Below are 12955 nucleotides of genomic sequence, written 5' to 3'. Positions count from 1 at the left end.
TCATAGGACCAGTTTCGGGGTTTCACCCCTCTTCAGCCGGGATAGCTTGATTCCAGTGGCACAGTGAGCCCAGGACCCACGTCTGGGCATACCTGGCGCACTTAGGGCGAGAAAGCAAAAGACACACAATTGATGGACGGAATGCAGATGGTTTTTGGACGCAAAACTGAGTAACAGCTGAGCAGACCATTCGATGAAGGGGTTTCGCCAGGGACTGCAGGTATGTATGTACTTTTTTATTTATGAATTGTTTAGTATATATTTTGATTTATGATTTTTGTTTTTAATACATGAAGCAGGCAAACCAATGAAAGTAGTCTTTAGGCACCTTGTCACACTGTAACCTTGATTTACATGTCAATAGACCTTTACAGGAGCTGTGAGCTACAAGTGAGAAGTAAAACTCTATTAAATAAATCCCTATGAATAATTGTTTTTCTTGCAATCAAAGGCACATAAACAGGATCAGGTGATCTAATTCCTAAAGTCTACAACACTCATGTACTGGGTAGGATGAGGCATTTTGCCCTGAAAGTGTTCCTACAACAGTGTTGTAAGATATTTTTTAAAAAGCATTGCCCAAGAGTCGAAACAAATATGCACTCCCACACACTTGGGATCGGCAAATGTAAAAGCGTACACAGTCTTCAAAGACTGCGCTTGCTTGGGAGCAGTGAAAACGCTTTCGACAACCCCAGTGTACATCAAAAATAAAATTACACAAGTTGGTTCATTGGCGCCCTAGAAGCCAGTATCATGAGAACATTTATTTGCTTTTTGTGTGGGGCAAGTGCCCACCCATATTTAGAGTCACTAATATCCACTGAATCATCCAGAAGAAATACTGCCTAATTCATGGACAGTGTCCAAAGACATAAAGGTTTCATAATCAGCAGCCTTGGCAGGGGGAACAACCGATCCATACCATTGCCAAAGTAAAAACAATGTACCGCTGTGTTGAATAGGAAAAAAATACCTTCCCGCTTGCATTGCTGCTGCTTACTGCTGCAACCCAAAGGGCAGGCCCATAGCATGCAAGGCCAGGTAAAGCACTTGTTAAAATCCTCAGCATTGCAGGCCCCTGAGCAGAAGCAAGAGGTAAGCTGCATTGCTGCTGTGCATGCTTTTTGTGCCCCAACATATCTGCTTAGATCTGGGGTGCTGAATGAGAGCGGCTGGTGACTTCACAACATGATAGCGATCAATGGCGGCGAGGTTGGTGCACAAGGAAGCCTGCAATGCCCCCATTTCCATTCTGGTACTGGGATTACACATTGCACCAACCTCAAACTAGACTGGGGCAGGTGGCTAGGCGACATGTGGATGATAGAGCACAATTTCACTCAACCTCTCCGAACCTGGGATGAATGCTTCCTCGTGGTATCTGATTAGCAGCTCGTGTGAGGATGCACACTATTGAACACATGCCTTGTATTCACAGACCCTGCCTCTTTCAACACCCGGGTCTAAGAGAAAGCCTCAAACTCACAGGAGACAGGGTGCAACGTGTGTTCAATACAGCACAAGCTTATCCAATCTGCTTTCCAATATCATCCATCCCAAGATGCAGAGAGACGGTGGGTTAGCATGTACAGTGTCATATGACATGCACGTGATGCATGCTGTGTAAAGACCCGCCTCGATCACCTTCAAATCCTTACAGAAAGCCTCGAAGTCTCAGAGAAGCAAGGGACTTGTGACAAATTAACATATGAAATGTGTAAAGTAGTGTACAAGATACGCCAAGCCTCTTTCCAACACCTAGGACGGATAAGTCTTTGCTAATGCCTGGGTTAAGGAGAGAAGAGATGCGCGAACATGGCACTAGCGTACAAATGCTCACTCTTTTCATTTGTGTTGACACTTCTCTAAATTGCATCTCCCATAAAATATTATCAAGAATTGGTTTTCTTTTTTCTGTAACACTAAAGCCAATACTGGTTTTCTGTCTCCATCTTAGTTCCTGCACTTAAACTGCATTCTTCATAAACCAAAGCTAAGTATATTTTAACATTGAATGCCTGTCAGTGTGTCCTCAATTGGTTCTAAAAGAGAAGCATGCCATTTGTCTGCTTTGGGTCCTAAATGCTGGAAGACAAATGGAGTCCCAGGGAAGGTGTAGATCAGGCTGGAACTGGAGCATAAACTGGAGCCCGAGTTATTGGGAAACGATGTCCACCTTGCCCGTTCTGCTCAACAACATTGCATCCTCCCAAACATGCTTGCATTTGCTTTCTGGGGGTACTAGTATTTGTCTATCTGGGGAATAGCACCGCTTATATCTCAGTAAATAACACATGCACTGGCCGATTCTGAAAGGGCAGAGGACTTTGTCCACCTGCTTAGCTGAGTTGTGTCCTAGTCTGCTGGCTGCATGTAGAAACAGACTCTTTAAGCAAACCAGTCAAATAAGCAGGAGCATGAATTTCCACGCCGTATACTAATCAGCATAGCACTCTTTAAATAAGAATTACGCTTCCGCTAGACACTAAGGTCCTTTCTGTATTGACTTCTTTCTCCATAGACACAGAATAGGTCAAATCCTTTGATACGTCAGGCCATTAGACTGTAACCAAATCTAAAATTGCAGAGAGATGTGTTCAGCTGGGAAGGCTGTCCTTTTGGTATAGAATGTTATATATTTTATAAAGCACAATTAATTAAAATACTTGCTTATTTTAAAAAGAAACATTTTTCTATTGCAATTATCAATAAAAGTGATTTTTTAAAACTGTCAATTACAATATAAAATACAATATCACTGTACATTAAAAAGTGATCGAGGGGGGGAGGAGCTTCGCGGGCGACCAAGATGGCCGCGTAAGCTCGGAGCTCCGTGGACCGTCCGATCCACCGCAACTATCCTGTCCGAAATCCTGACCCACGCTGGTGGGACTGTAATGCTGACGGCCTACAGGGGCGGGGACTGCAATCGGCTTCCAAATCGGTGGCTCCTGAGCAAAGTTACGTCGAACTGAACTCCGCTCCGTGACGGTGCCATTGTCCCTCCGGACTTCGTCACTTCGTCACTCCGCCTGACCGAACTGTGCGGTGCCCGCCTGCCGCCTCCTTGGTGAAGACACTGCGCTCCTGCCTCGCCCTCGTCGGCCTGGTCGAGACCTCTTGATCCGTCTGCCTCTAGGCTGTGGACCCAGACCTACTGCCACCTTGCCTTTGTTCTCGCGTACCCATCATGGCGGGCAGAGGCGATCCGGACAGGGCATCGAATAAAGGTGGTCGGGGCAAATCGCAAACTCAGAACAACCGCATGGAGCGGTATGTGAACCTCAAGTCGCCACCTACATCTGGGGCCGTCTCTAAAGGGACCCCATCGACTAGCCCGCCGGACGGCTCGGATCCTACCCTCATGGACATCATGGGTGCCATCACTAGCCTCCGTGCCGACGTACAGCAGAAGCACGAGACTCTGTCCCATAAAGTGGACTCCATGGCTATTGACATTACCCTCATCAGGGCCGACTTGGGCAAGACCAATGAGCGTGTGAAAACTCTTGACATCAAGACCGCCAGCCTGACCTCGGATGTCTCCGAACTGCAGACTGAGGTCCGTAACCAGCGATCGACTACTGATCTGTTCTCAAAGCGGCTGGAGGACTTTGAGGGGCGAGCCAGGCGGCAGAACGTCCGCATAGTAGGGGTTCCGGAAGGGTCCGAGAATGGCGCAGCTGACCTGTTTGTGGAGGACTTGGTTAAGACTCATTTGGCGCCCTCTGGACTGAGTAATTTCTTCTCAGTGGAACGTGCCCACCGTGTGCCAGGGGGACCACCTAAAACGGGAGCGTCGCCGCGACCGATTGTGGCGCGCCTCCTTAATTTCAGAGACCGAGATGCGATCCTCCAGGCATCCAGATCGCACGGACCACTTCACTACCAAAATGCGGAGGTGCACTTCTACCCTGACTTCACCAGGATGGTACAACGTCAGCGGCTGAGCTACGCGGGGGTGAAGAGACGCCTCAGAGACATGGGTCTCAAGTACTCCATGCAGTTCCCTGCGAAGCTCCGTGTGGAACACAGGGGACGTGCCTTCTTTTTTGACTATCCTGAGAACGTCAGCGAATGGCTGGACACTGTTTCGCCTGCGCGTGATGAGCAAGAAGATGATGTTGGAGGCGCCTCGGGCGGAGCGGAGCGGCAAGAATGACCTGGGAGCTGATGCTACCCCTGCCTCGGATGACCGCCGGACTGGTGTTTTTGTTACTTACTATTCTCTCCTTTATTTACATGGTGGGTGGCGGGACGATTTCACGGGGATTCCTCACTCCTCTGGGTCTTTTGTAGAGTAGTTAATGGGGCGACAGGCACACTGCTGGTTGGGGGGGCTTTTTAGTCTAATGCAGGGGTGCAGGGTGGGGGGTTTGTTGGGTACAGTTATGGTTTGTGTTGTATTCCTTTTTCTTTCTCTAACGTGGCAATGGGACATTGGTGCTCCTGAACTGTTTCTGATGCGGGTGTCTTTGGGCTTTGGGTGGGGCGGGCAGTGGAGGGATGAGGGGTAGGATGTTAAGGATTCTCAGTTGGAATGTTAACGGGTTGGGTGATCGAATCAAGAGAGGGGTGGTGATACAATTGATTAAACGGCATATGCCAGATATTGTCCTTCTTCAGGAGAAGCACTTGGTGGGTAACGCTTGTAAAGCTCTGAATCGTAAGGGTTATAAAATGGTGGCACATTCGGGGTTCTCTTCCGGCTCCCGGGGGGCGGGCATACTTGTGCGCGCGTCCCTTCCCCTAGAGATAGAGACCACTTTGATTGATGATAGGGGGCGGTACGCCGCCGTAGCTGGTAGATGGGAAGGGCGTTCCCTCACGTTGTTTTCTGTGTACGTCCCCCCAGGGCTCCAGTCTAGTACTTTTCAAGACCTTGGTGGTGCCATTTTGTCTATGCCGGCTGGTCGTTTGATAGTGGGGGGTGACTTTAATTCAGTTTGCTCCGGTCTGCTTGATCGCCAACCGCTTCCGAAGCACGCTTTCTGGCGCGGGGCATTTCCGATCACTCCCCGTAGTGGGTCTCCTTTGACTTTGGAGTGACTCTGTCGGAACGCCCGGCAGTGATCAATCCGTGGTATTTTCGTGATTTCAAGACCCGCTCCCTCCTGGCCAAAGCTATTGATCTTTACTTCTCCGAGAACATGGGTTCGGTGAGGTCGGCCGTTACACTCTGGGAAGCCTTTAAGACGGTGCTCCGTGGCGAGGCCCAGGCGCTCATCGCTGAGACCCGTCGGACTAGAGACTCTGACATGCTGGCTATCGAGCAGGAAGTTCTGCGCCTCGAGGCCCAACTGAGACCCGAGCCGGACCCCTCTGTCCTCCATTCTCTCTCGCTGAAACAAGCAGAGTACCACGACCTGGCCACTAATGCCGCTCTTGTCCTGGCCAAGGAACAGCGAGGCCGTATTTATGATGTGGGCGATAAGGCTGGGAAGTTGTTGGCTTGGCTTGACAGAAGGGAGATGGCCAGCCGTGTGGTGCCCGAGCTCATCGGAGATGACGGTGTGGTCCTTACGGACCCTAGCGCCATTGTTGATTCATTCGCTGGCTACTTTCAGGGGGTCTATGGGTCTGCCTCTGACTTTTCGGAGGCGGACTCATCGGCCTTCCTCTCCGATATTGACCTGCCCAGTCTTTCCGAGGAGGAGAGAGAGGACTTGGATAGGGACATCACTGCTGAAGAGATTGACCTTGCGATCCGCTCCCTAAGGACCGGAAGAGCCTCCGGGCCTAACGGTATACCGGTGGAATTATACAAGATCCGTTCGGACGCGGTCTCCCCACATCTCCGTAGAATGTTCTTGGAGTCCTTTGAGAGAGGCTCTCTCCCCCTGGATCAACGACTGGCTACCATCGTGGTCATCCACAAGGAGGGTAAGCCACGGGACGTCTGTCGCTCATACCGTCCTATTTCTCTCCTTAACGTGGAGCCCAAGGTCCTCGCCAAGTTGCTGGCTAATCGCTTGATTGGAGTGATTGCCGATCTCGTGCACCCCGACCAGTCTGGATTCATCCCCCACCGAAACACTGCCCTTAACTTGCGCCGCCTCCATGGTGTCATGGCCAGGGCCCACACTCTTGAAGAGCCGGCTGTCCTGGCGTCCCTGGATGCCACTATGGCCTTCGACTCGCTCGAATGGCCGTACCTGTGGGCAGTGCTGACCAAATTCGGGTTTGGGCCCGTCTTTGTGAGCTGGGTGAAGCTCTTGTATGCGGACCCGATGGCCAATGTCACGGTCAATGGTCGCCTCTCGGCGCCATTTCCCCTACGTCGAGGTACCAGACAGGGTTGTCCCCTGTCCCCCCGTTTGTTTGCCTTGGCCCTCGAACCACTTGCTGCTTTATTGCGCTCACACCCTGACTTACGAGGCATTACGTGGGCCCCTGGCTTTGAAGACAGGGTCTCCCTGTATGCTGATGATATACTGCTTTACCTGACTTCCCCCTGCAGATCCCTCATCGTGGCCTGTGATGTCATCAGACTTTTTGGGCGGTACTCTGGCCTGATTATCAACTGGGCCAAGTCCTCCCTATATGTCCTCAAGGGGGATACTCCGCGTCTCCCCAGAGGCTGCGGTATTCAGATTGCCACGCGCGGTTTCAAATACCTGGGCATTTACATCTCGGGTAATCCCAAGTTAAGGCATAACAACAACCTGCTTCCTCCTCTTCAGCGGCTGCGGCGTGACGTAGACAGCTGGCGCAATCTGCCACTCTCCCTCCTTGGCCGTGCCGCTCTCTTCAAGATGATGTCCCTGCCCAGGTTCCTGTACGCACTCCAAAACGCTCAAGACCCTGTCCCAGCCCGCTACTTTCGTGATCTCGAAGGCCTTCTCCGTGCCCTCCTCTGGGAGGGTCGCCCCCGCGTTGCCTTTCATAAACTCACGCTCCCCTGGTACGATGGGGGCATCGCCCTCCCAGACGTACGCCGTTACTACTGGTCTTCGCAGCTAGCTGCCCTAAACCATGGCTTCTATGGCCCAGTGGTGAGCCCCGGCTATGCCATGGATAGGTGGCTGATGGGCGATGGTAATTACTATCGGGCCCTATACTCCAAGTCTTTTGACCGACGGTTGACGGGTCCCACCCGCACGGCTGTCCGCACCTGGCGAGCGGTTACTAAGGCACAAGGGTGGCAGGGCAGACTCACGAGGTTCACTCCCCTCTTTGATTCCGACATCCTGGGTAGACTATGGCACACCAAGGGATTTGATAGGTGGGACCTTATCGGCATCAGCAGGGTTGACGACATGCTCTCCAAGGGCTTGATTAAGACCTTCCCCCAGTTACAAGCTGAGAACCAGCTGGGCGCGACTGAGTTTTTTCGCTACGCTCAGCTGCGACATGCGCTGCTTTCGGCCTCTCCGCCGGACGGCGTCATTCCCGAAAGTTCCCCACTGGAAGACAGGATCCTAGATGGGCACATGCCGGACAGCGCAATCTCACTCTCATATAAGAAGTTGATCAATGCACGCACGGACCTCCTCCTTAGTTTGAGAGACCAGTGGGTGGCGGACGGCCTTGAATTGGATGACGAGGATTGGCAGAGCGCGGTTTCCTCTCCTAAGGAGGTTGCCATTTCTTCCCGTCTTCGCCTCGTACAGTTTAAGGTCTTGCACCGGGTGTATATGACAGGGCCCCGATTGATGCGCATGGGTTTCTCGCCTGACGGTCTCTGCCGCAGGGGCTGTGGAGCTCCTGCCACTTTTCTACACATCCTTTGGGACTGCCCGGTGATCGCCTCCTACTGGAGAAGGGTGCACCGCGTTATGGAGGAGGTTACTGGCGTGGCTGCCCGTGCGGAGGCCCGTCAATGCCTCTTGAACGTGTGGGAGCCTTCCGACCACAACGTTGCACAGACTAGGTGGGTTACCCTTGGGAACATGGTAGCTAAGAGGGACATAGCCCAGAGATGGGGTGCGGCTGAGGCCCCCCTACTGATACAGTGGAAGGCCAACATGGACTGGTGCATGTTTAGGGAGAAGACAGTCTATGTGGCCAGAGGGAGACCTCGAACTTGGACTAAAATTTGGGGAGCATGGAATGAATATAGGGGGGATGTGTGCTTACCGCCTGAGCCAATCAGCCAACATGATAATGCTTCTCCCTAACCTGTGACGCCAACTGAGCTCTAGTGTATTATATTCTCCTGATACCTTCCCCCTCCCGCCTCTTTTCCATTCTGTAACTTATCCTTGATACGTGTTTCCCTGCCTCATTTCCCTACCCATCCCCGACACCCAGCGTCACATTCTACACACTGCCACTTTCGCGCCCGCGGGCGCCTGTTGTTGTATTTATTTAATATAAAAATAACCTTCGCTGATTATGTCTCAATTGTTTGACACTATTTTTCTCCTTTATTCTTGCTGCCTTGCCTCCGGGATGTCGGGCTGAATAGCTGTGTGTTCTGGTATTAATAAAGGTTTTCAAAAATTTAAAAAAAAAAAAAAAAGTGATCGAAAGGAACGGTTTTCTTCCGTCCCCGTGAGTTTTTGGTCCACTTTTATTAAGAATGTGGTGAATAGGCAGTTTAGAGGTATGGCCAGGGAGTTAAAGCAAGCTAACACTGCAAGTGCAGGAGCAATGTTAAGGTTCCACAGCGGTCGTGCCCCAGAGTGTTAATGCCAGATTCTAGATACAGCCAAATTACTTTGGTTTCTGGCTAGCTCTAGCCATAAGGTTTTACTTAATGTGGCATTAGGGGATGATCTTAATTTCTGCCAAGTTTTAAATTAAGCTCCAGCCTTACAGATGATGGATTGGTCAGTCCGAACTCCAGACAAATTCGGGCGGGGAAGGCGTAAGCAGAAGAGATGCCTACAGGTTTTCGAAATTAATGTATCAAGAGTGGCGGCATCCTGCCCGGGGAGGACTTTGCTGCCATATGTTAATGCTGGTAGCAGTTTGGCAGCAACAATCTTTAACGATGGGTCAAAGCTAGGGCCGACCAAGGTTTTATTTTTAGGTTTTAAAGGCAACTATTAAGACACGCTTTTTCGCTGTAACTTTCACTGTATGGAAGGAAGGTTTCTCTGTCATCAAATGAGAAAGATATTTATACTCCTTTGCATATTCCAGCTGTTGCTTGTGCAGGTACCCATACGCGTTGTTCCACCTGCTGTTTTTTATGACCATGATCTTAGTTTTTTTCTGATTGTCATACTATTGTGTATCTTGAGATTTCATCAATAAGGCGCTGTAGGCCGACTTTTGTTTGACCAATAAGATTTGAGATTGGCAGACATCCTAATTTTGATGGAAGGCAATTGACTGTAGAGTGGCTTTGACATGTCAGCCAGAAAAAAGTTAAATAGGTAAGGGGCCAAAACACCTCCTTGTTGCAAACCCTCTTGGATGTAGATCTTCTTCGAAAGAGTGGAGCGGTCACCAATTTTATATTCTTACCCACATGGTAGAGCAGTTGTATTGCTTTTAGTAATGTCGGTGGAATTGCCCAAGACAAACATTTCGCTTAAAGAAGGTTGCATCAAACATTGTCCAATGCGAACCTAAAATCAACAAAGCAGAGATGAAGTGATATTTGATTCAGTTTTATTTTATCAATTAGGAGTGCCAGGATATTTGTTGTGGTCCGTACTATACAGGTGAAACCAGTTTAATTCTGTGGTATAATTTTTTGCTCTGCCAACCATTCAGTTAGCTCCTGCAGAATCAACCTAGCTAAGTTCTTGGCCTTGTTATTAAGGAGGGCAATTAGTCTGTAGTTTTCTGGTTGCTGCCTGTTTCCTCCTTTGTGGTTTGGGGTTATCACTGATCCTCTCCAGGAGACGAAGATTGCTAGGAGCACCAGGACACTGTTGGGAACTGATACCATTGATTGCTTTGCCCGAAGGAGTGGGGTTAACTTTGTACGGTGCCTGAAGGATGCTATTTGGAGCTGGTAAGCCATCACGTCAACAGGCCTGTATCTCTTTTAGCACTTGCTTTTGAGTGAAAGGTAACCTGTCATCTAAAACAGCAGGCTCTGAAGCTCTAGAACTTATAAATGCATAGGAAGGTGCCCCTGCAATGTTCCTCTTCCTGTTTCTAGCAGTAGGTAATTGCCTATTGTAGGACACAAAGAAAACATGGTTAAATAATTTGCCCAACTTGATTCTGAAATTGAGAGTTGCTTGTCACATTTGGAGCTCCATTTAAGCCATTTACCATTTTCCTGAAGTCCCTAGAATTTAATTTCTTACTAAGGAAAAGAGCCTTGGCCCAAAATGCAATCTTTTCTACCACAGGAGGGTTTTAATACATTTTTTTAGGTCGCAACCTAACTAGCCTAGCTTGGTCATTTAGGTCTCGTCTCAATACGTGCAGGGCTCTATTCAGCTTCTTTTTAGCGGCCCTGGCAGTCGTAGTGAGGAAAATATATTTTTTGCAGTCTAGAGAAGAGACTACAAGCCTATACTGCTTGGGGCGCCTGCGCGATGAATACGAATCTAGGAGGGTATAGATCATAACTGAGTGACCATTGTATAATTCATACCACAGTACTTTCGATTGAGTTGGGTTGATCAAGTACAAATTGCCAGGCAGATTATTTGTGGCTCATGTGTGAAACATTTAATGTCGAGCTCAATAACCGGTGGACGGTGGTCCCATTCCAGCTTATCCTTAACTCAAAATTTATTTTTTAAAGCAAAGAGGGGCAAGGATGCCATTGTGAAGTCAATAGTAGAGCATGTAGTTGACGAGTGATAGGCCTTTGCCGGAAGTTGATCAGGGTGGAATCGACAGTCTAAAATTCTCAGGCCAAGCACTTCAATTTCTTTCGTACTGAATTTGACCTTAGTGTCTCTGCGCCTTGTCTTATAGTCCGCCTGGGTTAGAATAAACCAGGAAAAATCCTGTTGAGTTAACCTTCTGGTACAAAAAAACATGTTAGCATAAGACCAAAGGCAGAGGTGAAGCTGCCTAAAGCCTATGAGACTGCAACAGCCAGAGGAATAGGTATACAAGGGTGTGACCTCAGCATAAGGGTCTGATCAAAAGTCACGTGTTGGCCTACATGTTCCCTTACAATATTGTAGGTTACATTCTGCCTTTGTACTTAAGTTATCATTTTATGAGCCATCCAAGCCCACAGAAAAAGCCATAAGATTTGGATACGGGGCCTAATTAGGACGTCCAGTGTCATATCTGCTACTAGTCTGACAGTGTACCCACATAACTGTTCTTCCTCGCAGTCTATATTGCACTTTATGCTTTTTTGCAAAATCTATAAACATAAGAAAAATATGTTTATTACCACTGCGGAGGGAGCCTGATTTTAGAGACTGCAGTCAAGCCATGCTTTATGTACAAATGCTGCCCTTCAATGCATGTTTGCTTGGCGGTTGTTAACTATCTAGTGTACAATCCAATGGCAAGAAATGTGGGGACTTTCTGCAGTTCCCCAGCCAGCTGCACTTTAGCCCCAACAGGATAGATTCATGATGATTTTTAGTATGCCTAATAACTATGATCAGTTTTTTTCTCTATTTGTAAGATGGGTTTTTAATATCAAATTGGAGGTCTTGTTTATTTGTATCGCTATTTATTCTTTGTTCTTACAAGATGTGGGGTGTTTAGATTACATTTTCTATCTTTATTTGTTTCTTTAATGGCCAATTTATGATCGACTAAAGAATTAGGTTGAATTATAAGGATTATATTGGTTACCTTGACACTACACCTGGTGGCCCGCCGAACTTGGTCAAACGCCCACCCCAACCAACCAAGCTATGGACTTAGACCTCATCCTGTACACCAGACTCACCACTAAATCCCAGATCAATGCCATCCCCTCCTCACGCTTCCACATCCTTCGCATGTTATGTAAAATCTTCAAGTGGCTACCACTGGACACCATACATACCATCACCCAGGCCTTACTCACAAGCAGATTGGACTACTGCAAGGCCCTCTATGCCAGCATCTCAACCCATCATCTTCACAGACTTCAAACCATCCATAACACAGTCATCGCACTTGTCCTCAACGTCCTGCGCCAAACGCACTCCACACTGTTCCTCAGAGAGCTCCACTGGTTCCCCATCCATAAACATCTATTATTCAGCGCCAAGATAACTTAGGGTTAACATGCGCTTTACAAATACACGTTAGGTTAGGGCTTATACTTCATACTGCTCAATTGAGATAACCTGTCATTGCTCAACAAACCAGCGACAGAGTCAAGGAGACACAGGGGATCAATTTTTCGTTGCATTACAGAGAAGTCTCAAAGACTTCAAGCATCATGGACAACGTCTGAGAACCTGTAAGCCTAAGTGTTCACTCATGACATGGACTGGTTAAGAAGCTAGTATAGGCGGCTTGTGTCTAGCAACCCTTACCTCTTATACTCCTCTCTCTTAGACCTTGGACATTTCACTTTCTCCACAGACCCTGTGGGCATGCACTCCGGCCTGATTTTCTGCAATGAAAAACAAATGGATATACAACGGTCAAAGCAGTGTTTCATCTGAACATATCCTTTAATTTAACATTTGTGCTGTAGAAACACTGAACAAATAAATATACATGAGGGTGGAAAGATGGTTTCTGCCATCACAATGCCATCCCAGGCACCGCCCTAACCATTGTGCCGCCCCCTCCACCCCAAGACACCCATGTCACATCGAAGCAGCACTGTACCCCTCTAATACCTCCCATTGGAGGGCCTTTCATTAATGTGTCAATGGTTTCCTGGGGGATAACAAGTCTGAATAGAATTATAATTTTTTTGCAACTTGGGCATAAAGTTTGAAGCTGTAAGTTTAGCAAAGGTCATTGTGCTTTTAAACCCCCATGGTTCTTTGCGGACCTGCTAAAATGACCCGTTACCTACCGACTGTAGCTCATCACAGGGTTTACATTCACCAGATACCTCAAACTCCTCCACATGCCAGCAAGGGGTTGTCACTAGAGTGTCATCTAAAAGGGAAACAAA

General features: G+C 48.4%; 1 protein-coding gene across 2 annotated transcripts in view; it reads right to left on the bottom strand.

Moving 5' to 3' along the window:
* The window catches only part of JTB (jumping translocation breakpoint), a 52221-nt gene that overhangs the window by 17239 nt on the left and 22027 nt on the right, over positions 1-12955 (bottom strand). For both annotated transcript variants that reach the window (XM_086947536.1, XM_086947537.1), the window contains 2 exons: positions 12854-12939; positions 12360-12439 (listed from right to left, as the gene is read on the bottom strand). In XM_086947536.1, the coding sequence (XP_086803662.1) occupies positions 12360-12439; positions 12854-12939 (166 nt within the window). The remainder of the gene's footprint in view (positions 1-12359; positions 12440-12853; positions 12940-12955) is intronic.

The sequence above is a fragment of the Lissotriton vulgaris genome, chromosome 12, assembly GCF_964263255.1.
Source record: "Lissotriton vulgaris chromosome 12, aLisVul1.2, whole genome shotgun sequence".
Taxonomy (NCBI): Eukaryota; Metazoa; Chordata; class Amphibia; order Caudata; family Salamandridae; genus Lissotriton; species Lissotriton vulgaris.
This window is presented reverse-complemented; position numbering and strand designations above follow the sequence as displayed.